Source organism: Carassius carassius, chromosome 14 (assembly GCF_963082965.1).
Source record: "Carassius carassius chromosome 14, fCarCar2.1, whole genome shotgun sequence".
NCBI lineage: Eukaryota > Metazoa > Chordata > Actinopteri > Cypriniformes > Cyprinidae > Carassius > Carassius carassius.
Window position 1 is genome coordinate 24,943,106 of NC_081768.1, and position 26,205 is coordinate 24,969,310.

At 36.5% G+C, this 26,205-nt stretch overlaps 1 protein-coding gene across 1 annotated transcript; it reads right to left on the bottom strand.

Annotated features, from left to right (window-relative positions):
- Nucleotides 1-76: 76 nt before the first annotated feature.
- LOC132157611 (calcium homeostasis endoplasmic reticulum protein-like) lies at nt 77-25,393 on the bottom strand. The gene is made up of 9 exons (XM_059566961.1): nt 24,135-25,393; nt 22,643-22,729; nt 22,427-22,557; nt 22,216-22,258; nt 21,373-21,498; nt 21,181-21,279; nt 2,308-2,529; nt 239-376; nt 77-136 (listed from the first exon to the last, which is right to left on the bottom strand). Exons 1-9 carry the CDS (start codon nt 24,723-24,725, stop codon nt 77-79), a joined length of 1,497 nt encoding a protein of 498 aa, XP_059422944.1. The 5' UTR covers nt 24,726-25,393.
- Nucleotides 25,394-26,205: the final 812 nt, after the last annotated feature.

Below are 26,205 nucleotides of genomic sequence, written 5' to 3' on the forward strand. Positions count from 1 at the left end.
AACGTGAATATATCCAAAAGCACAATTTTTTTAAGTTCTCTCCAACAGGACAGTTGAGAATAAACAAGGCCCTGGTCTAAACTACCTTGTCTTTTGGAAGCTTTCTGAGTCGGACGGCCTTCTTTGTGTCGTTCACCTTCAATACACAATATATATATATATATATATAAATATAATGAAGCTTGAATACAAAGAAAGATACAATGTGTAAAAAAAGAACCTTTATCATTTTACTCACAGTCAAAATGGTGAGCTCCACTTCATCCATGACATTCAGCTCTTCATCTGATAAACTGTCGGTAGCAGTGGCCATCACGCTATCATTTTTCTCTGTCGTGATGGTCAGGGTTCCATCGCTCTTATTTATAATCACACCCTGGCGGCAAAATAATAATACAATTAAGGTCAAAAGTTTACTTTTAGAATATGCAAAATGTTAATTATTTTACCAAAGTAAGAGGGATCATACAAAATGCATGTTATTGTTTATTTAGTACTGACCTGAATACAATTTCACATAAAAGATGTTGTTTACATATAGTCCAGAAGAGAAAATAGTTGAATTTATAAAAATGACCCTGTTCTAAAGTTTACATCCCCTTGATTCTTAATAAACAATTAACATTTTTGCAGATTCTGAAAGGGGGGTGTAAACTTTTGACCTCAACTGTACATTTTTATGTTTTCACAAGAAAACATGAATAGTGTTTGTCTGTGTAAAAACCAGAGCCACGATGCTAGGGAGTTCTGCATGGCAAGCTGCAACCAGAGTTTCTTTAATACTAAAACTTCTCTCCTCAACAGGCCTCATGATTTTAGAACCACTCATGTCTAACACAAAGGTGCAAACTTGTGCACAATGATATACAAAATCATTTTAGAAACAAAATCCCATCACTTGTTACATTTCGGCTGTTTAGTACAAAAACTCTGATAAACATAGAAGCCACCTTTTATGACCTTTAGGTCACATCATGTCTGGTTAGGATACCGTGTTAAGGAAACAAAACTATCTATAAAGCACAAAATATCTACCTTATTTTAAATGTAAACGTGGTTGCTTTAAAATTATTAATTGTGAAACTGTGTAATTTTAAACTTTAAAACTACGCTAAGCACACTAAAGCATTTTTTTTATTATATATACTGTATACTCAAATTACATTGTACAACTCATTTCCTCTTGCTCTAAAATCTTAACTTCCTGTTCTCAGTTGCATATGCTGCAGACTGCATCACGTTCACCTTCACTCTGGTTTTTGCAGGCTAATGCATCATAAGTTCTAGCTGGGTCGTTCATTCAGTGTCAACTCAACCAGAGGCCCCCGGCTCAAATGTTTGATTTTGCTAATCATTTTTCTGAAGAAATATAGACATGTATAGTGATGAAAACCAAAATATTAAATGTGATGGATGAATATTTACTGAATAATCCACTATTTTGTAGGAGGAGTCAAAATGACAATTTTCACTTGAGATTCAGAACCAAATTACAAGGGGGTAAAAATGACTTCAGAAAGATGGTATCATCATAATGCTACTATTTTTACACAGAGATTGGTAGTTCTATTAATAAAATCTGTTGACCTTAGCAATCTTTGTTACATTGTGTGCCAATGATGACCATTAAAAAAATGGGGAAACAGTACTTCTCAAGTTTTTACTCCAAAGTTTGCAATCTGTAACTCAAGAAGAACTAAATATATTTTAATGCTCTTTTAGCAACTGGGTCTTAAACTTCTATTTTGGCATTTTAATTTTTAAGTCACTACATGGTTCGGTTCCAGAGATATTGGAATTTCAATATGGCTCCAGGGGTAAATCGTTAAATTTTACACATTTTCAGTGGTCAAAAACCAAATGTGGGCCAATTTTTCTAAATTTCTTTTAAAGAGGAATGTCTGAAGAACAAATAATGTTAAAACTAGAAATTTTGCCAAGACAACTGCATGGGACATACCTGCCTGAGTGCCATAATGTTCTATTTTCCAAAGTTTGTGTGGCTATAACTCAAGAATTATTAAAGATATCACAATATGATTTTAATTTCTAGTTCTTAAAGGGTTACTCCACCCCAAAATTTAAATATTGTCATTAATCACTTACCCCCATGTCGTTCCAAAACCGTAAAAGCTCAGTTTTTCTCAGGAACACAATTTAAGATATTTTGGAATGACATGGGGATAAAGTGATTAAAGACAAAATTTTCATTTTAGGGTGGAATATCCCTTTAATGAACTTTTCCTTTGTAATCTTAATTTTCAAGGTGAAATCTGAAGATGAGTGAAATATGATGTGACCACTTACTGTCTCCCTGACTTCTTTGGTGAGCTGAAAAGTGTCAGGTGTTTTTGGTTTGATGTTTGTGGCTCTTTGCTCCTTAGTAATAACATCTGTCAGCAACTGGAACTCCACACGATCATACAGCAGCAGAGTCACATTGGTGTCCACCTTTCCAAAGTGCAATTTAATGGGATCCTTAGAGATGATGGTCCTGATACAGCCAGGGTTAGCCCCCTGGACGGTGTCCTTAAGAGATAAATACAGAAAGAGATTTTTGGATTTAACGTAATACAACTATTATTACAGGACATTTTTACAGTTACACATTAAAGCTACTGACTGCATAATCTCCACCAGACTTGTCAAGATGTTACAACACAAATAAAAATAAAGAAATAGAGACAGATTTATGTTTTTTAATCAAGCTGGACAGATTTAATACATTTTCAAACTTCCAAGCCTGGCTTTATGATTATGATGCGCTGTTTGAACTCCAGTAAATCATCTTCACCATATCGAGATGCCTAAATGAATTGAGTTACTGCCATGATTGGCTGATTAGCAATTTGTGTTACCAAGCAATTGAACAGGTGTAAAAGGTTACGAGGGAGCAATCAGTTTCCAATCTACTGTAAAGTTTTGCTCCATTCACCGCTCATCACACCGTAGCCGTTTCCTCCAGCGAAAATCTATCTCTTAACACATATGAACACATTAAACTTATTTTAATATACTTAATTTAATTATATTTAATTTATGCATACACTACTGTGCAAAAGTCTTAGGCATGTCAGTATTTTCACCCCAAAGAATTGTGTTCGGCCATTTATTTATATCTTTTGCTGTAGTGTGTCAGTAGAAAATATCAGTTTACATTTCCAAACATTAATTTTGCCCCCATTTTTCAAGACAAGATTTCGCTCAAATATTGTTCACAAATAGGTCTAAATCTGTGTTAGTGAGCACTTCTCCTTTGCCGAGATAATCCATCCACCTCACAAGTGTGGCATATCAAGATGCTGATATGTGTGCCTTAGGCTGACCACAATAAAAAGCCAGTCTAAAATGTGCTTTTTTTTAATCACACAGCACAATGCCACAGATGTTGGCAATTAGCATGCTGACTGCAGGAATGTCCACCAGAGCTGTTGCCCATGAACTGAATGTTCATTTCTTTACCATAAGCTGTCTCCAGTACATCCAACCAGCCTCACAACCACAGACCATGTGTAACCACACCAGCCCAGGACCTCCACATCCAGCATATTCACCTCCGAGATCATCTGAGACCAGCCACCCTGACAGCTGCTGCAACAATCGGTTTTCATAACCAAAGAATTTCTGCACGAACTGTCAGAAACCGTCTCAGGGAAGCTCATCTGCATGCTTGTCATCCTCATCGGGGGCTCCACCTGACTGCAGTTCATCATCGTAACCGACCCGAGTGGGCAAATGCTCACATTCGATTACATTTGGCACTTTGGAAAGGTTTTCTCTTCATGGATGAATCCTGGTTTTCCTTGTACAGGGCAGATGGCAGACAGCGTGTGTGGTGGAGTGGTTTGCTGATGTCAATGTTATGGATCGAGTGGTCCATGGTGGCGTTGGGGTTATGGTATGGGCAGGCTTAAGGGCATGTTATGGACAATGAACACAGGTGCATTTTATTGATGGCATTCTGAATGCACAGAGATACCATGACAAGATCCTGAGGCCCATTGTTGTGCCATTCATCCACGACCATCACCTCATGTTACAGCATGATAGACTTGTTCCGGTATTCGGTAATGCGATATATTGTGGTGATTACTATGCACGATATTGTTATCGTGGGCACTTCTAAATACCGTGAATAAATATACAATACAAATTGGAATGCATTTTAAGAATAGTATTTCCATCAGCTGCTTAAAATGCACAACATCACTGTATGCTGCTTGAAAGAGCGCATGCGCTCTGATGTAAACAAGCACGCATGAGAAGCACATGGAGGAACACATGAGAGACGCGCTGAATGAAAGCACATTCTCTCTCTGACAGCAGATGGCGCTAAATGCAGCCCTTACCCTGTAAACACAGTAAAAAAAAAGCAGCTGTTACTTTCTAAACCATAAATAATCTTAAATAACCGTTCAGATTTGTGTTTTCCCTATGGTGTTTATTACAGAGCCAACTACTGAAATATTTAGACTTAATAGGCTATTTATCTTCAAACATTCTTTTTTATTATTTTTTTTAATTTGGACTACAAATGCCCTAGATATTGTTTGAAAGTGTTTTGATCCTTTATTGTTCATTCACACTTTACATTATGGCTTCATTAGTTAAACTGCCAATGAAAAAATTATTCTGAACATTCATTAATCTTAGGTATTTCAATATTAAATAACACGTTTAAAATTGAAAGTTGCAACTGTGTTATTTAATGAGCTAACATGAACTAAGACTTGTATTTTTTAACAAAGATTAATAACTTCTATAGTAAATATAGCTATTGCTCATTATTTAGCTGTGCATTTATTGAATGAGCACTATGCGATCAGTGTTGGGGTAGTTACTCAAAAAATGTAATTAGTTACTAGTTACTTCTGTAAATTGTAATGAGATTACTTTACTAGTTACTGCATTTGAAAAATAACTTCACTACTTATTACTTTACTTTTTATTTTTCTCAACTCCTTTTTAATGGTTACATTTAATTGTATTTATCAAAAAGCATGTCTAATTTATTTAATTCATAACACATACATTTTCACAGCAATTTATTAAAAGTTTAACAAAAATTAAATGTTCAGGGCCCTATGAAATGTTTTATTTTTTCTTCACCATATGTTTTTAGCATGTGTAATTATTTAAATGCATAAAAACAACTTCATTTATTATTTTTATCTTAAAATAGCCTTATGAAATGTTTTTTTCCCCTCAGAAATTCTGTTGTGTATTTACATTTTTCTGGTTATCAAATGAAGGCATAAAACAAAAAAATTTAGATTTTATTTGAAAGATAAATTGCATTTCTTTTTTCTTCTTCTGAGAAATATATTTTCAATCGGAGTATGAACAATAAACACAAACTATGCAGCATATAGTAAAAACAATTGCACAAATTGTCTTCAACAATACAGTGCAATAACAGTGCAAATGATTCACAAACTACACACAAAATGAGTGAGAAATATTCAGAGTGCAACAGAAAAAAATAGTGCAACTATCTTTATGAACTGTATAATTATATAATGATTTACTTAGTATACATAATATACATATTATAAATGATCGATTCGTGTCAGAATCGATTTTACCATCATGCCGCCGTCAACAATCATTTCTGTTTGGCTCAGAGGAACGAAAGCATTGGTTTCTTCTGACGAATCAATGTTGTCAAAATGCGATGACGTAATCACATACACTACGGCGCCTCTGAATATCCATAATGAGTCTTTGAGGGTTAAGCCTTGTTTATACTTTCGCCTGGCTCCGCAGCGTGAGTCTCCGCAGACTGCGCGCGCACCTCCGCAAACGGACGAGGCGTTTATACTTGACGCGCTCGCCGTTGTACTATTTTTTTAACCGACAGGGGGCGACTCGGAGTAATTCTCCTCTAAACCACCTGGAATCGGCGGCGAAGAAGTAGTTTGCCGGAATCAATATGCTCATAGACCAATCACTGATTTGAAATGAGAACAAAATATGATGTTGAGAAGATATACATAGAACTCTTTTGATATTTAGCATCTCGTAAATGTAATGTCATTTAGTGTACAGTAGACAACATTTGAAGTGGAGCAAAACCTTTCATCAAAGTTATACATGAATTATGACCAATACCTGTTGTTGTCTTTGGACAACTTTGATAAACTTCAGATCCACTTCAAATGTTGACCACTGTAGACATGCGTTACCTTTTATTCTTTGGCAATGTTAATGAAAATACAATTTTTATAGTTTGTTAATATTAGTTCACAATAACTGAGTTTGTATTATTAATTGCTGAAAGTAATATAAAAGAAGTTTATTAATGCAGCATGGAGGGATCATAAATATGCTGGTACAGACGAACCAGCTCGGACAAAGTCGCTTCGAAGTCGTTCATCTTCGGATGCGGCGCAGCGCGCGTTGTTACAAAAAATGTCACGCACACCGCCAGGCAAAATTGGGTCTTGCGAACCCAACGCGCAGGACCGCCCACACCGCAATGACGTCATTTTTGCCGCGCGCACCTTCGCGCTCCTGTGGACGCGTCGAGTATAAACCAGGCTTTAAGCGCTAAGATCAATCGTTATCGGGAAACCCCAGCCAGAACTTTACACACAGGCAAACACGGCATGTGTAACGCAGGAAAGCGCATTCCTATAGTCTAGTAAAGTAGTGTAGTTACCAATATTATTAGTGTAATGCGTTACTTTACTTCGTTACCCCAAAAAGTAATAGTTACTGTAATCTGTTACTTTGTAACTCGTTACCCCCAACACTGTATGCGATGTCCGAACTGATTACACTATATTTTATGTATTGCACTGTATTTTATGTAATATCATTTTCTATTTTTTAATTCATTTTAAGTAAATTTTTAAATCATTTTTATTTTCAAGTTCTTAAATTGCTTTTTATTTTTGTGATTATTTTTCTTTTTTTTTTACTTTCTTTTATGTAAAACACTTTGAATTACCATTGTGTACGAAATGTGCTATATAAATAAACTTGCCTTGCCTTGAATGTTAATGCATTAACTAAGGTTAACTAATAAGGGTCTTATTGTAAAGTGATACCTATTGGTTTTTATAGTTCTTTTGCACTTAAATGTGTAAAATATTTAACTTTTATATATTTTTCTGTATTGCTTTATTGTTTTAATTGTTATAAGAAAAAAAGTTATTTAACCACTTTTGTTAAACAAAATTTCAATACCGTGATAATACCGTATACCGTGATAAAAGCATTATCAATTAACCGCAACAGGAAAGTTTGATACCGGCATATCCCTACAACATGATAATGCACAGCCCCATGTTGCAAGGATCTGTACACAATTCCTGGAAGCTGAAAACATCCCAGTACTTGGATGGCCAGCATACTCACTGGACATGTCACCCATTGAGCATGTTTGGGATGCTCTGGATCGGCGTATAAGACAGCGTGTTCCAGTTCCTACCAATATCCAGCAACTTCACACAGTCATTGAAGAGGAGTGGACCAACATTCCACAGGCCACAATCAACAAACTGATCAACTCTATGCGAAGGAGATGTGTTGCACTGCGTGAGGCAAATGGTGATCACACCAGATACTAACTGGTTCATGTTGTCTAATCAGCATCTTGGTATGCCACACCTGTGAGGTGGATGGATTATCTCTGCAAAAAAGAAGTGCTCACTAACACAGATTTAGACAGATTTGTGAACAATATTTGAGAGAAATAGGCCTTTTGTGTACATAGAAAAAGTTCAGCTCATAAAAAATGGCGGCAAAAACAAAAGTTTTGCATTGAGAGCTTGGTTCCAAAACACCGTAAATTCATTTTGATTGATTTGCGTAAAAATGCCTTTTCTTTACAAAGAAAGTGTAAAGATTTATTGTAAAAATCAGCAGGGCATTAAATAAATATGTTCCCCACTGTATATACCATATTGTTCGGGCTATATGTCGCATCAGTCCAAAAATACGTCATGACGAGGAAAAAAACCATAAAAGTCACAATGGACTATTGAGAGTGAGGAGTCACGTGCCGATTTTGGTTGATTTGGGTGGGGTGTGAGCCGGTCGGCCATGAGAGTAGGAGACGCTATTGGTTGTCAGGGGCAACACCTTCAGAACTTCACAGAGGCGTTACTAAACATTCCAGAGCTCTTTAATTTTTGTGCATTTTTTATTTCGGCCAGAAATAGACAGATCTATGAATACGAGAAAGAAAAGGAAGCAAAGCAATGCAAAAAGATAAGGCGAAAGAAAAGGGACCTTACCGGAACAAGCTCACACAACAAGCGCAAAACAGCGCTATTTGGAGAAGCTCTCAGGCCTCCAAAATATCGACCCATACGAGCTCCCTGCAGCGGAATGGCACAGAGACCTGGAGCATTTACCTCCATGCACATATATGGACATTGTGAATTATCTTGTTTTTGGTGTAAGTTACAACACAATGCAGGAGTTTAAAAGTCACAAGTCTTTGGAAAGTTATGGAAAGTTTGTGTTGTGGGCTGCAAAGTGGACAAACCAGTTCTGGGTTGGCTAGGGTAGTTAAATGTGTGATTGCAAGATGTAAACATCCTGATGCTGTGTCCATTCCGGTAACCTAAAAAACTGTATTCCATTGTTCCTATGTTTTCCATATGTATCGTGTAAGGTACTGGAGCAGTTTTTAACGCAGCAGTGACTTCCAGGCATGATAAAACAGTGCGGAATTGCGAGAACCTCCTCTACTACCGAGTTAACAACACACGTAAACAATCATGTTTTGCCGCCGGCATCCTGCCAACATGGCGGAGAGGGTGATATCGAGGGGAGGCTCTGTACCATGACGACGACAACTCACTCTCAATAAGTCGCATTTATGCAATGAGCAGTGAGCAGCATATAGCGCAGTCTCCTGGCTGTAGATGGTAATGTTTTCTCTTGGTTCATTTCTCTTGGTTCATGTCAAATTAATTTTGATAAATAAGTCGCAGGACCAGCCAAACTATGAAAAGAAGAGCGACTTATAGTCCAGAAAATATGATATACAGAAGTAAACATTTGAAGTTGATCTAAAAACTTCATAAAAGTTGTCCTAAGACAAGAACGGATATTGTTTTGGTTTTAGGACAACTTTGATAAAAGGTTTAGATCCACTTCAAATGCTGACTACTGTATATCCAGTATTTAAACTAACAAGAAAACAATATATGAATGATAAATTAAAGAGAGTTCAATTTTCAAAACTATAATAACCCTGATATGTGCATTACCAGCTTGTAAATCTGGCCTTGATAAAGCTCTGGGTGGGGGGGGGGGGCATTCTCATTCCTTTCTTATCCAACTTGCCAAGGCCAGCAGTCGCCCACATTCAAGCACATGCACAAAAAAACCCTGTCTGCTCGGCACATTTGTTTATTTATGAATACATAGTTAAAACAGATTGTAGAAAAGGTGAAGGCAGTTACTGAGTAATGTCTGAATATGTGAATTAATGAATGTATCTGTAAATGTAATTTTGTCCATGTAGTATGGAAGATTTGTATTAATTAGAAAATGAATTAATATAGTATTATCAATGTGAATATAGCCATTTATACAAGGTATTCTTCTATTATATTTATGTATTTAACTGTGTCCTCAAATATGAGCTCCCATTAAGAGAAAACGTGATGATCTTGTGCTGTCATGTGATGAAGTGAGCCTTTGTGTTGCCATCATATGAGGAGATATACAATAGAGGTGATATCTTATCAGTTTGCGATATACAGGTAATCTCCACGATTAGCTTTTCCATGATAATAACGATAAAGTAGTTGTTGACATTTCTGTGGGTGACAGTGCGGAGTGCAGTGTTGGGGAGTAACTAGTTACATGTAACTTAATTACGTAATTTAATTACAAAATAAATGTAACTGTAATCAGTTACAGTTACTAAGAAAAAATGAGTAATTAAATTACAGTTACTTCTGAAAATTTTAAAGATTACAGTGGGGATTACATTTGAATATTTACACACATCCACATACAGATGTAATTGATTTCTTTCCCAAATTGAACTGACTATTCTGAGACGTACGGCCCTATAATTTCCGCGATGCAGAAACATAGTCTGGTTAGTAGAATCCAGTCATAAAAACGGGATTGCTATTGCCTAACACGGACGGAATATGCCACATTTTGGACAAATATATCAAAAGTACACTTGAATCAAAGCATATGCAAAGTTTTAATATTTGCTATAAATTCAGAGACAAAGGTTACTGTTGTTAAACCATGCCACAAATTTACATATTTATTTATTTAAAAATAAATACAAATGGTAATCCATTTGCAATAATAATAATTAAAAAAAACATGGTTACTGTACTTTTACGTAATAAAAGCAGTTAATTTTTGTGAGGGAAAAACATGACTCATGTTCAGTATTAGGATTTTATATTGTAGTGATGCACTCAATTTGACATGTAGGCAATTTAGAAAGTATAGTTTTGTTAAATCTTGAGTGTTAAAGTCATGAGGTAGATGGATAACAGGGCAAAATAAAGAGACTGAAAAGAAAAAAGAAATGAAGTGAAGGTGAAGTTCAGGAGAGAACTTTTAATTATTTTGCATGTCCCCAAACTAAAGATTTAAATCTTTTTTTATATCAGGTCCATACAAAAAATAGTGTTGTCCATGAATTTGTTTGTATGAGTTTGAGATTTCCCGGTCTGAAATTTTATCCCAGTCCGCCCCATGTGGAAATTAATGAAGCAGACATGCAGACATGTGTTCAAATTTGATCATCTTAATTCAAGTGATGAAGGATTGTAAAAGTCTGACAGTATTGAGCAGAGGTGGAAAGTAACGAATTACATTTACTCGCGTTACTGTAATTGAGTAGCTTTTTTGTGTACTAATACTTTTTAAAGTAATTTTTTAAATCTGTAATTTTACTTTTACTTAAGTATATTTTGTTTGAAGTATTGTACTTCGCTACATTTTGAAAACACATTAATTACTGAGTAAAAAAAAATAAAAATAAAAATAAATAAATAAATCGCTCCCTGGAAACTACGGCAGTAAATAATGGGCAGGAGGGCAAACTGGCGCTAAAATCACAAGAAAGATGCAGACGGACAAAACAGGCGTTAGTGGTGCAGACACCGCTGAAAACGAAACCCCGTCATATTCTGAAGTTGAACTCGAAGGAAATGAAGTGAACCCCTGGCCATATGTATGCTCTATTATGCAGTGTAAGCTGTAACTAGGTAGACCAAACTAGCAGCTTATAAAATCTCGACAAGACATCAACCCTTCGCAAGAATGTAGAGGTAAGCTAAGTAATTGCATCGTTGCATTGGTGGTTAAAATGAAGCTTTGACATTTTAGCAAGAGGCTTTGCACAAATTAGCCAAAAAGACCGTGGTGAGGAGTGTGCTATTTTTGTTTTAATGATGTGCGCGCGCATTTATAGTGCGTTCTTTCACTGTGTGATTCAGTCTCCTAAAATGCATTTAGAATGATCACAAAATTGAAGATATAGGGGCAGAAAATTCACATATTTATATAATTTCATATATTAAATCAAAATCACACAAAGAATGCCATCGTTTCCTCCAAAAATCATCATGAATATATACATACATACATATATATATATAACAGTTCAGTAAACAAGTTAATTAAGAGACTTGCGTTTTAGACACCATATTGCCTTTTTAGCTCTATTTCTACAACAGAAAATAATTCCAAACACAGCCACCAAAGCACAGTTTTGCGTCTCTGAGCAACGTGACAGTGTTTCGTTCCTGAATGAATCAACCGTTTAAATGATTCGGTTCAATCGCAATGACTCGCTTATTAACAGTGACTTGCTGACACATACTGGCCATTTTAATTTCACATTTAAAGTATCTTTTGATTTTTTTAAATAATTAATTTCTTATCATTTCAAATGAGTATTCAACATTTTATGTCTTGTATATCAAAACATTATTCATGCATTTGTAACTGCAGGTTAAATGCATTCTTGTCCTGCACTAAACAGTGTAATACATCTAAATGCCACTTCCAATGAATCTTCTGCATTTCCTCTGCATTAAAAGATGAGTTTGTTGATACTGATTTGCCTGGTAACAGCCCAAATGTTTTAATATTCTAAATAACTGATTCCTTTAAGTAAAAACAACTAGTTTGAGATTAATAGACCTATCCCAGGGGTGTCAAACTCAGTTCCTGGAGGGCCGTAGCCCTGCAGAGTTTAGTTCTAACCCTGCTCCAGCACACATATCATGTAGTTTTCAAATAAACCTAAATGATTAGATTAGCTGGATCAGGTGTGTTTAATTAGGGTTAAATCTAAACTGTGCAGGACTGTGGCCCTCCAGGAACTGAGTTTGACACCCTTGGCCTGTCCCATTTTGACTCCCTCCCACTGTTAAAATGTAACTAAGTAATTTTTACTCTGAGTAAAGTTTAAATGAGCTACTTTTTACTTTTACTTGAGTAGATTTTTAGACTGGTACTTTTACTTGTACTTAAGTAAAATTTCATTAATGTAATGGTACTTTTACTTGAGTAGAATATTTTTGTACTCTTTCCACCTCTGGTATTGAGCACTGCTGTAAGGTTAAACCTGAATGGTGTAAATGTTTGAAGATGATTAACAGTTGCAAATAAACATTTATTGGAGATTTTGAAAAGTAATCAAAAAGTAATCAAAAGTAATTAGTTACATTACTTTAATAAAGTAATTGAAAAAGTTACACTACTATTACATTTTAAATAGGGTAACTTGTAATCTGTAACCTATTACATTTCCAAAGTAACCTTCCCAACACTGGCGGAGTGACATCGCGGAAGGAGGATGTGAATTGAGGAGTTTATTACTAAATGAGGAGCGCTTCTTCTACAATCTGGAACTGGGTTGGTTAGGGCTGTAAAGTGCCCCAAAAAATCGATCTAAAAAAATTTTCTACAGTAGCATGTGTGCGATACAGTTTTGCATGTGTGTGAGCATGTTTACAAACCTATTGTCCAATGAAGGTTATTGACATGCTTCTCCAAATTAACTTAACAGCTGAGTGTTTGAAATAACTTATTTTTGTTAATAATAATAATAATAATAGTACTATATACAGTGGCAAAGGCTATGTCGATTAGCATTGCATTATAAATCTACTTTCTTTATTAAAAATACCCAAGATTGCTTGAAGCTAGGGCTGCACAATTAATTGAAAAGGAATCGAAATCGTGATCTGACAGAAGCAGCGATTTTCATCCGTATCTTTAAAAAAATCCAAATATGCCTCAAAGAAGAACCCAGGAAATGTCTATCGCTGCAGCTGAATAAACAGAATATTTAACTGCTTTCATTGATTCAACGTGACTAATAATCACACGACTAAAACAATATATGGTTCTTCTTATTATTAATTTATATTAAAATGAAGTATATTTATAATGCAGTGCCGTTATCACTGCTTAGAATACTATGAAAAATGTTGCGTGCCTTGTTCTGTGTAAGATGTCACACCATCATCTCACAGAAGGATTTATTTTAAACACTCGTCTGATGTTATGTAGTGAATTTGGAGTGAAAACATGTTATTAAATGTGGTATTTTCACGCGCTCTCAGATGAAACAACATATACTACACAGATCCATAGTTCACTGAGAAGCTATGCAAATGGCTGTCATTAAAGTGAACAATTTCTTCGATTTCATAATTGTGCAATAAAAAAAGCGATTTCTTTGTGTAACTTGTCAGTAAACTATGGTTCTTTGTTCTTTGCTGCTCCATTTGAAAGCATGTTATGATGATTTACTGCTGATTACAGAACCGGCTTTACTAAAAAAATGCGCATGACAATCGCATTCGATTAATTGTGCAGCCCTACTTGAAGCACACAGATTAACCATATATTTTGTGCAATCGTATGCTTATTGTCTTAAAGTTTAATCAGTTAAAATTTCTCTATCTCCATTTTGCGTTTTATTCAGCAATAACTGGATACCTTTGACTATATTAGGGATTTCCTGGAGCGCTGTCAGTAGTATTACTTTTGCGATGCATGTGGAGTTTCTGCACAAGGGCGCCCTCCGCCATCCAGGATGAATTAAACCGTGATTACATTACATGTGTACTCAGTAATGCTCACAACAACCTATTTTAGGTAAAAATAGGAAATACTTTTCTCTAATTCCCCAAATTATCGTCATTGATATTGTTATTGCAATAAATACCAGAATATATATATTTTTAAGCCCATATCTCCCATCCCTAATATAGAATAGGGTCAAAAGTTGATAAACAACAATGGCCTGAATATATGTACTAGTGTTGGGTGACATGGTCTTTTTTCAAATCGTCATATCGTCAGCCCATGAGATCGATGATACACGATATTATCGTGCATGGGTGGGGCAAGAGAGAGACTCTTTGTTCTTGTCATAGCATAACTATTTGGTGTTTTAAACTGTGCAGGTGTCCAAGAGAGAGCCTATAGAATCACCAGTAATCTAAAATATATACTTTCATACAATCTTATAAACTAACGTTAAATATAAAAATACTATATTTAAGACAGCTAGTTCATATATAGTCAGAATCAACGGTCATATTGTGCGTCCTGTGACAAATCTGCCACACCTGCGCATTGAAGTTATCAGTCTAAATGTTCTGCAAAATCAGTCAACAGTGAAAATCAATAGTAGCTTTAAACAGTGTTAAACACTTACACTGTTTAAAGTCCAACAGTACAGCAGACTAAAATGTGTGTGTGTGTGTGTGTGTGTGTGTGTGTGTGTGTGTGTGTGTGAGTGAGAAATGCGGTGCTGAAGTGGAATAGCTGGGAAGTTTGATAGCCGAATTATAATAGGCCGCCTAATAAAAATAAAAAGAATAATTAGTTATTTTAATTTAATACATTAATAGGAGAATGAGCCTAATATCGTCTTGACTATTGACAGAGACATCTGCTATCGACGATATCTCTGACTATTGTCGTTACACCATCGATATTATCGTCACAACCCTAATATGTACTGACCCTCCCCTGGGTAGAGCATATGGAAACCTGTATAGAAGAGTGTGAAAATCACTCACATCATTAACACATCCCTCCACACTGGTTTTTTCCCCTCATCATTTAGACAGGTTCGTATAACTCCACTACTTTAGAAACCCAACCCATCTCTTTTAGAGAACTACAGACCAGTTTCCCTTCTTCCTTTCATTGCAAAAACACTTGAACGAGTTGTGTTCAACCAAGTCTCTGCATTTCTAACACACAACAACCTCCTTGACAGCAACAAATCTGGCTTCAGAAGTGGACATTCAACTGAGACTGCCTTGCTCTCAGTTGTTGAAGCCCTTAGACTGGCAAGAGTGGAATCCAAATCTTCAGTACTTATCCTGCTTGATCTGTCTGCTGCTTTTGACACTGTTAACCACCAGATCCTCCTATCAACCCTACTGGCAAAGGGCATCTCAGGAACCACACTTTAGTGGTTTGAGTCTTACCTATCAGATAGGTCCTTCAAATTATCTTGGAGGGGTGAGGTGTCCAAGTCACAACATCTAACTACTGGGGTGCCTCAGGGCTCAGTTCTTGGACCACTTCTCTTCTCTGTCTACATGGCATCATTAGGTTCTGTCATTCAGAAACATGGCTTTTCATACCACTGCTATGCTGATGACACAACCTCTTATTCCATCCTGATGATCCGACGGTAGCTACTCACATCTCAGCTTGTCTAACAGACATTTCTTGCTGGATGATGGACCATCACCTTCAACTCAACCTTGCCAAGACAGAACTGCTTGTGGTTCCAGCAAACCCATCGTTTCATCACAACTTTACCATCAAGTTAGGCACATCAACCATAACTCCTTCAAAAACAGCCAGAATCCTTGGAGTTATGATTGATGATGAGCTGATTTTCTCAGACCACACTGCTAAAACAGTCCGATCCTGCAGAGTTGCTTTATTCAACATCAAGAAGATCTGTGCCCGGTTGCATGAAACTCCTTAGATATACGGTTAAGGGTACCCTTAGTGAAACTTGGGTTGCAAGAAAAAACCCTAAGGGTTTCCTTAAGGAACTTAATATTTTATTAAGTTTTTCGCCTTAATTATCTAAGTGTTCCCTTAAGCGTTGCTACAAAGTCCTTAGTGACCATTTCACCTTAATAAATTTAAGGGACCAAAACAGCTCCCTTAAGTCAACTTAAACTCAAAATACGATGGCTGATTTAGTGTTAATTGAAGAGGAGGAAATACCAAGGCGTGTTTTAATGATCGTAATAATCCCTTGGAGACGATGAATGGTTGATGAAAGGCTGAAAAGTATTATTATTATTATTATTATAACCACTTACGAAAACAGTAATTGCCTTTTCCTCCTCTGTCCAGTTTGGTTTACGTTTTTTTGTTTTCTGTTATGTTTGTACTCTCCATAGCAAAAATATATTAATACAAGTGTGATTTTAGCAAGGGTTTGGCTTTGTGGTTCGTTATGTTCCGTTTACTGTTAGAGGTAGTAACTATAGCAACCGCGGTGATCTTTGCCGTATGTTGTCAGAAACTACTGTGAAACGCTTAGTATAAACACTTAGGTAAGGGTGACAGTTAAGAGGTTTCTTGCAACGCTCTTAATGAAATCCCTTACCTCAGGGATTTTTTCTCCCTCAGGGAAACCCTCACTTAAGGAGTTTCATGCAACCGGGCACAGACCCTCTGTTTCGGAACATGCTGCACAACTCCTTGTTCAAGCTCTTGTTCTGTCCAAGCTGGACTATTGCAATACTCTCTTGGTAGGTCTTCCAGCCAGTTCTATCAAAACTTTACAATTAATCCAGAACGCGGCAGCAAGATTAATTTTTAATGAGCCAAAAAGAATACACGTCACACCTTGGTTTATCAATTTGCACTGGCTACCAATAGCTGCTCGCATAAAATTGAAGGCATTGATGTTTGCCTAAAAAACTACCACTGGCTCTGCACCCATTTACCTAAAGGTATTACTTCAGACTTATGTGCCCTGTAGAAGCTTGTGTTCTGCAAGTGAACGTCGCTTTTACGGACTTTTAAATTAAATTTTCCCTCCTTGTGGAATGACCTGCCTAACTCAATTTGAGCAGCTGAATCCTTAGCCATCTTCAACAATCGGCTTAACCTGTTAGCCAGCACCCCCCATTAAGGGACTCACAGCTGAAAGTGCTCTAACTAACTTATAATTGTAATAGTTTCTTACTTCAGTGTGTTACAAACATAATTGTGGTGTCTTTAGAAAGAAGACCCTTTGGGCTTCACTTTTTATCAACCAGATTTGATAATGCTCAAAAATATTAAAAGTTATAGACACTAAAGTGCCTTGATTTTTTTTTACCACTCTTAAATATTTTTTTATTTGATATAAAAATACATGAAATAAGTCCTGGAGCAATCTAGAAAAGTAATGGGTTGAAAGACATGTCTCATGAGTTTCTATTTCAAATCTGAATAAAATATCATGAAAAATGAGACTCCTGCAAATATTTTTCTGAGACTATGTCTACACCCCCCACCCCCCCAAATATAAGAAAATATATATCCCAATAGTATTGAAGGCTTCTACACACTATTTAGTCAGTAAACATACCACTGCATAGTTTTTTTCAAAACTTAGACATCATATAAATGATTTATTTGAGCAGTAGAAAAATACAATAAGAATAATTTGAGTAAGAAAAATAAGAAAAATAAAAAAAGATTTAACATTGTTTGCCAATATAGAACATCCTGAGATTGCTAGAGATGCATATTTTACAATGAATTACGATGCAAATAAGTGCTGATGTGCTGATGGCCACTGATGGTTACAGATGGTAATAACACAAATGTGCCGAAGTAAATAATCCACTCTCTCTATTCATATAGACGCGTTCACTTTGATAGCCGTGACCATTCAGTAATAGCGAGCTGATTTGCACTCAGACAGATGGTAATCATGCAGATACATTCACATTCAACATAAAACACACTCTCACATATATAAAAACTCTCTAAAATAAAAAGAAAGACAGGAATTTGCGATCGCTGTAAGTTCCGCCTCCATCAGCTGACAGGTGCGTCAGAGCGCGTCACCAGCTCTCAGGAGAGAGCGCCAAATTCAAATAAACTATTTTCCGCCTATTTTTCATTCATTCTTTTTTCCAGTGGATCGTCTCATTCTGTTTGTGAAACTGTACGTTGCAAAACCATGCCGTTTTTTTACTACCAAGACGCAGTTTTCGACCTTGAGTTATTCCATAACGGACGCAAACAATTCTCTCGCTGAAGAAATGAAATGTAAACAAAGGAATTATGATCCATATTACAACGTTATTGCTTCGTTGGACTAAACGTGCTTCATGAGATGACGTTCAGTGGACCCTTACCTTTCTACAACCCGAATTCCGGAAAAGTTGGGACGTTTTTTAAATTTTAATAAAATGAAAACTAAAGGAATTTCAAATCACATGAGCCAATATTTTATTCACAATAGAACATAGATAACGTAGCAAATGTTTAAACTGAGAAATCTTACATCTTACATAAAAGAAATCAGAAATCTTTTATCCACTTAATTGGCTCATTTAAAATTTAATGCCTGCTACAGGTCTCAAAAAAGTTGGCACGGGGGCAACAAATGGCTAAAAAAGCAAGCAGTTTTGAAAAGATTCAGCTGGGAGAACATCTAGTGATTAATTAAGTTAATTGATATCAGGTCTGTAACATGGTTAGCTATAAAAGCTTTGTCTTAGAGAAGCAGAGTCTCTCAGAAGTAAAGATGGGCAGAGGCTCTCCAATCTGTGAAAGACTGCGTAAAAAAATTGTGGAAAACTTTAAAAACAATGTTCCTCAACGTCAACTTGCAAAGGCTTTGCAAATCTCATCATCTACAGTGCATAACATCATCAAAAGATTCAGAGAAACTGGAGAAATCTCTGTGCGTAAGGGACAAGGCCGGAGACCTTTATTGGATGCCCGTGGTCTTCGGGCTCTCAGACGACACTGCATCACTCATCGGCATGATTGTGTCAATGACATTACTAAATGGGCCCAGGAATACTTTCAGAAACCACTGTCGGTAAACACAATCCGCCGTGCCATCAGCAGATCCCAACTAAAGCTATATCATGCAAAAAGGAAGCCATATGTGAACATGGTCCAGAAGCGCCGTCGTGTCCTGTGGGCCAAGGCTCATTTAAAATGGACTATTTCAAAGTGGAATAGTGTTTTATGGTCAGACGAGTCCAAATTTGACATTCTTGTTGGAAATCACGGACGCCGTGTCCTCCGGGCTAAAGAGGAGGGAGACCTTCCAGCATGTTATCAGCGTTCAGTTCAAAAGCCAGCATCTCTGATGGTATGGGGGTGCATAAGTGCATACGGTATGGGCAGCTTGCATGTTTTGGAAGGCTCTGTGAATGCTGAAAGGTATATAAAGGTTTTAGAGCAACATATGCTTCCCTCCAAACAACGTCTATTTCAGGGAAGGCCTTGTTTATTTCAGCAGGACAATGCAAAACCACATACTGCAGCTATAACAACAGCATGGCTTCGTCGTAGAAGAGTCCGGGTGCTAACCTGGCCTGCCTGCAGTCCAGATCTTTCACCTATAGAGAACATTTGGCGCATCATTAAACGAAAAATACGTCAAAGACGACCACGAACTCTTCAGCAGCTGGAAATCTATATAAGGCAAGAATGGGACCAAATTCCAACAGCAAAACTCCAGCAACTCATAGCCTCAATGCCCAGACGTCTTCAAACTGTTTTGAAAAGAAAAGGAGATGCTACACCATGGTAAACATGCCCCGTCCAAACTATTTTGAGACCTGTAGCAGAAATCTAAATTAAAATGAGCTCATTTTTGCATAAAATTGTAAACTTTCTCAGTTTAAACATTTGCTATGTTATCTATGTTCTATTGTGAATAAAATATTGGCTCATGTGATTTGAAAGTCTTTTAGTTTTCATTTTATTAAAATTTAAAAAACGTCCCAACTTTTCCGGAATTCGGGTTGTAACTAAACTGGGATTTACAGCTGTGGATGTGTTTATGACTCGTTATTACGATGGATCTGGTATGTACAGCGTTTTCAATGTTTATTTTTTTATGTGAACTGCTTACACAAATGTAGCAAATACAGTCTTTATAAGCTTTCCATTGAAAAACAGCGATCTGTCGTCGATGCTTGAGGCTTAGATCTTTATAATGATACATAGTTTGTCAAGATTAAATTTGTCCTGTTTCATTTAATCTATTCATAATCACTTGCATGTGCGTGTGGGAGAGGCTTTGAGGACGAGGGCGTCGGGGTGCAGGTTAACAGGTTAAAACACATCTCTTCTATCTTTATTTGACTCTCTTACTTTAGCACTCACTATTCTAATTCTATTCTTAAAAAAAAATCTAACTACCTTTCTAATCTTTTTGTATTCTATTTTCTTTTCATTTATTATGCAATTATGTGTGTGTGTGTGTGTATGTATATATATATATATATATATATATATATATATATATATATATATATACACATACATACATACATATATAAGACCTCTAACACTAGCTTGCTCTATTCTTTTTCTATTCTATCCGTTTTCTTTTTAGTTATTATATTATTTAAAAGCCCTTGCTATGTGTACTGTGTTAAGCTAACTGAGACTTGTTATAGCACTTATATATCATTGCTCTTTTTGTTGTTTTTGATTGCTTCCACTGTCCTTATTTGTAAGTCGCTTTGGATAAAAGCGTCTGCTAATTGAAAAAATGTAAATGTAAAAGATGAATCATACATATCACATACTCTGGAGAGTCTATCGGCTTCATTATCTCTGATAATAAATTCTGTCTTCCGGCATCAAAACCCCTAGACTGATTTCTCACTGAGGCGGCAGAAGTCACAATAGAAGTTGTGATAGTGGGTCAAGGCTGCTCAGTTCCCACTCACTATTTCTGCTCAAGGCCGACACATACACACACACACACACATCTGCCGAACTCCTCTAGCACTTAACACTATACCCCTTCCTCCCATGAGAAGATTTTCTCTTTATATTTTCAGTACACAAGTAGACTAATATTGAATAGTGATCTTTACCATGAAATGAAAGTGAATGATAAGATATAATGGATGGATAACTTGAGATGAATATCTTGCATTTCTTATTTGGACAAAAAGTATTTAACAGAGTTTTACTCACATCAGGAAGGACTGTGAGAACTACACCTTCATACACTGTACTGTCAATGTCTTCGGTTCCTCCTGGTGCCACTTTAACATCAACCGCACATTCTTTTCCCTAATATCACAAGCATTTTGGGTACAAAAATGTGAATATTTTCTATCAAACATGTAAAATGCTTTATCAAATGAATTCTATATAAACACTTACCAGGTTTTTCACTGCTGTGAAATGCACTTTAACCCCAGGCACCAGAAGAGCCCGGTTTCCCATAAAAGCATCGAATGCAAAAGAAAACTTCTTCAAATCCTCCCGTTCAATGAAACCAAAATTATTCTGAGAGAAAATCAAAAGCAGAGCTATAGTTTTTTTTTATAACAAACCCACTCTTCAGCCGACAAAACGTCTTACGAAGAAGCCCCAAAAACTTTTACCTTTGTGTATAGGGATGCAACGATACCATTTTTTCAGAACCAATCCGATACCGAAAATTCTGAGAATGTGCCGATACCAATCCAATCCGATACCAGCACAGTTTTTATTTTTATTCAACATAGAATTTCTGTACTTCTCTGTGTTGACCTGATCATCATTATTTTGTGTTAATCACAATCTACTACATATACAGAACTTCATTTTAATGAAAAATAACAAATTAAAAAATATATAATCATAAACGATTACAAAAATATTATTATAAACTAAGTTGGTAGATAATTCAGCAGCAAAAGATACTCTAGATTCTAGAAATATCACGTGAGCACAATAATTTTATCAAATCTATTTAAATATTTTATTTACAAATAAAAGTGAATAAGTTTCAAATCTGGTAAAATGTTACACATTTTATGTTAAATGATCCACAGAAAATGACTGGATCGGAGCCAATACCGATCCCGAGTATCGGATCGATGCATCCCTACCTTTGTACAGTTTATGCATACAATAATCATCATTCTTCAAAAGCCTTGTGTTTATTCGCAATTCAATATGGCATCAAATCCAGGTCTATTATTTAGTATTAATATAATAAACAATATTATTAACACTTACAGCAATAAGTGAAATTACTCCCAATGAACGTCCACGAGGTGTGCTGAAAAAACAACAACATACGAGTTTACTTCACCAATCTCTACTTTCTGAAAACCTCTACTGATTTCCAGCAGAAAAGCTATGAATTTCTCTCCAGAACACACAGATCAAACATGGTTCTAAAATAAATAATTAAATAAAATGAAATAGAAAATTATTACGAAATTACTTTGCAGACATATTCTTGAACATGGATATCTTTGAAGCCATGGATTTAGCAGGTTCAGTCTTGGTCTCTTTCGGAGCCTGCTGATCTTGTTTCTGCGGAGGTTGGAGTGGACCAGCAGGAGGAGGCCCACTCTGAGATATAAAGCACACAAGACATTGCATTACACATCTACAACCCCTGACAGACAGACTTGATGAAACACAAGGGGGAACTTACAGTGGCACTGAATGCCTCAGATGGGGGCTGTACTGGACCCGGGCCTCGGAAATCAGGTGCCAGTGGTCCAGCAAACGCATGATTGCCCTTATTTAAATGACACAAAACATATATGCTTAAAACTATATTGAGCTATTTTATTTAAATCCAGCTCTAGCAATCATAATGGGCCTAAAAGAAAATGAGATATTAGTGGAAAGTCCCAGTCTTCTCCAAATAATGAGAAAATATTGTAATCGCTGTCTGTCAGGATCCATCGTGGGCTGGGTAGGTTATTAATATGCATGAAGATTCAGAAGACAATAAATGACTAAGAAACAAAGCTCTGAAGCAATGAAAGTAACATGGTTTTGTCTTTAATGAGTGTCATTGTTTAGGGCAGAGGGTTTGCACACTGATATTAAATGGTCAAGACAGAAAACTTGTGAAAAATATGCTTTCAAAAGTCACAAAGTTTATCATGTATGTATAAAATCAAAGACTAACAAGCTTTGTGACATTCCAGTATAAACCTTGATCAATCAAATATCACACTGCAAGCTTATTTCACATATACAAATATTTATATAATAATAAAAAAAAATCTGTTTGAATACTTTTACACACTGTGATGAAGCTTGATTATATTTTTCTCCTTCACCATTAGTCCAAAGGACTTTTTTTAAATATTTTTTTTATTAATATAAACTAAAGTCATTCAATAGCTTTTTTCCTCACGCAAGACTTGAAATATAGCAAAAGCGTGATACAGATTCATTGTATGATGCATTGTGATTAATGTAAATACATTTCCAGTTCAGTAAGTTGTCAGATGTTGAGTTCCTTAGTTCAGAGAATGAAGGATTCAGACTGATTCAATCAGCAAACTCTTGAAATGGAAGGTTTTTGGTCGATTCATTAAAAGCACCCAGTGTCGTCCAAATTGTTTATGCGGGGCGTTTTTTGAGTAAATCAACATATAACACGACCAGTGATGTATAGTACAATTAATATGGAGTGATTTAGTAAAATTTCCAAACTAATGAATGATCAATCAGTGTAATCCGGTTCTTTTCAGATGAATCCAAACATTCAGGAGGAATCAGTGTATTCTGATTCAGGAACAAATGACTCTTCATGCTAGTGAATCAAAATGCTTATGAATCTCTCGATGTTGATTCACTATAAATGCTTTTTTATTATTATTATTAATTGTTTCATTACTATTTTGCGTGTGTGTGTTTGTGTGTGTGTTTTAATAATATAAATATTGTTAACTGCATTTCATCGCATCAAGGCCCTGCATTTTGTCCCGTGTAAAACACGCCTTTTGCAAGAATTATTACATTAAATTATATACGTATTTTGTTGACATTTGAGATGGTCAGCATCCTGGAATAACTGTGGAACAGAACGAACCGTTAACAAGAACCGAACACTTAACGTTATTTCGAAACGATGGAGCCAACGGCTAACACGACCAACACACTTCGAGACAAAACCATGTACTTACATGTGGGTCCATTTGTGGCATGTAATAAGGGTCTCTTGGACCATAGTGCTCCATTTGGTCGAATTCAGGGTTCATCCGGTGGAAACCTTCAAACTCGGGCGGGTGGAAGCTCGGGGGTCTTCCCCTAAACTCAGGCGGACAGAAGTCCGGAGGTCCGTCATAAAACTCTGGTGGAGGACGGAACCGCGGTCCATATTCAAGCTCTGGGTGGTAAAAATGCGACGCTGGTGGTCTGTTCCCAAACTCGGGGTGATGGAAAGCTGGATCAGGTCCATCGAAACGCGGGTGAAATTCATGTCTGTCGGGAAAATCCATGGGGTGAGGATAAGGCCCGTCGTCCATCATGAATCCAGGCGCTTCGTGCATAAACCCTCGATCTCCTTCCATGTCGTCCATCATCATCATCATCCGGGGGTGACGCGGTCCGAAGTCGCGAGGGGGCCCAGGAAACCTCGGTCCAGGGGGGCCCATCGGGTAACCAGGCGCGGGACCTCGAAAGCCGCCTTGAGGGGGAGGCGGTCGGGGTGGAGGAGGCGCTCCAGGTCCTGGAGGGTGAGCTGGTCCTTTTCCTTTCTTGCGATTTTTCCCCATTTCCCAACAGTTTGCGCTCACTGGTCAGTAACGAGTTGCTGGGTGAACAGCTAACGTTAGCGAATCGTGTTGTCACGACCACGTTTGTATGCGCACTCAACCATGCAGATGTAGTACCGTTTAGTCACATCAACGCAACGCAAACAAAGTCATAATCAAACTGCTGTAATACATTTGAGCTGTGAGCCACTCACTAGACACAAACTGACGCTTAAAGGCAAAGGTCTGCAGCACGAACTCCCTCGAGCAAGAGCAACACAAGCATTGAGGAGATCCAAACGGCCAGCGGATATGACGCAATAGATTCAAAATAAGAGTGCACAAAAAGAAGCTGGCGTCTGATTTGTATGTAATGTACAAACAGACACATTAAATAAGAAAATATCATAAAATATAAAGCAGACTCTAACGTAGACAATGTTATTTTAGAGAAAATAGATATGATGATTCACTATGTAACATGACAAAACAGATACATTTAAGCTTTTAGTAAATATGAGGGCAGAGTGGCAGCTGCAGTTAGAATGAATTCAAAACACTTCTCAAAAATAAGTATTTTTGGCATAAAAGAGAATAATTGTAAGTCCATACATACTTTAATATTTATGCCATGCTACTCAAGGGTTAGTGTAGGTCTTCTGGAAATACTCCTGTCCTGCCAGTTATTTTATGGCATACTTCCAATCAGTATTTTTTTGTTTTGTTTTTTAAATAAATAAAATATGCTTTTATCAATCAATCTCAGTCTTCAATCAATCAGTTTATCTACCTTTACTTTATTTGTCCCTCATCAAGGGGTCAATATAGGACAGTTGTGTCCCCTGAATTAGAGTTTAACAGCCTTGTAGCCAAAGGAACAAAAGAGTTTTTATAACAGTAATATCAAGACATTTGAGTTTGAAAGCAGGCATTAAAGATTACTGGGGTCTCGCTGCAGCTTCAGTTTTCAAATCTTTATTATTATGTGTCAGTTAAGAGGAAAGCAGCTTCTATTATTACAGATTGTACACATCCTCTTTATGATGCTTTTCAGCTACTTCCATCAGGTTGCCGGTTTAGAACTCCTTTGGCTAGGAAGAAGCCTCACAGGAATTATTTTGTGCCCAATGCAGTAACTATTTTAAACAAGGTTAAGTGATTGTGTGTGGGTTGCTTTTTAATCCTAAAATGTTTGTTTTAAAATTAACTGTGTACTGTGGATTGTATGTATTTTTTATGTTGTATTGTATGAGAGCCTTTTAACCGAAGACAAATTTCTATCATTGCTAATAGACAATAAAGATTCTCTGAACTCTGAACTGAAAACGTAGCTGAGATGGAAGTAATTCAAATTGTTGCTGAAGCATGATTTTGGATTCCTTATTAGGATTATCCCTTATAGGATTAAGGAGTATATGTAACTAAAATATGCATAAGAGAGGAGACTGGTACATGTTTAAACATGGCATGAACTTTCATATTCTTACATAGTCTTAATTGT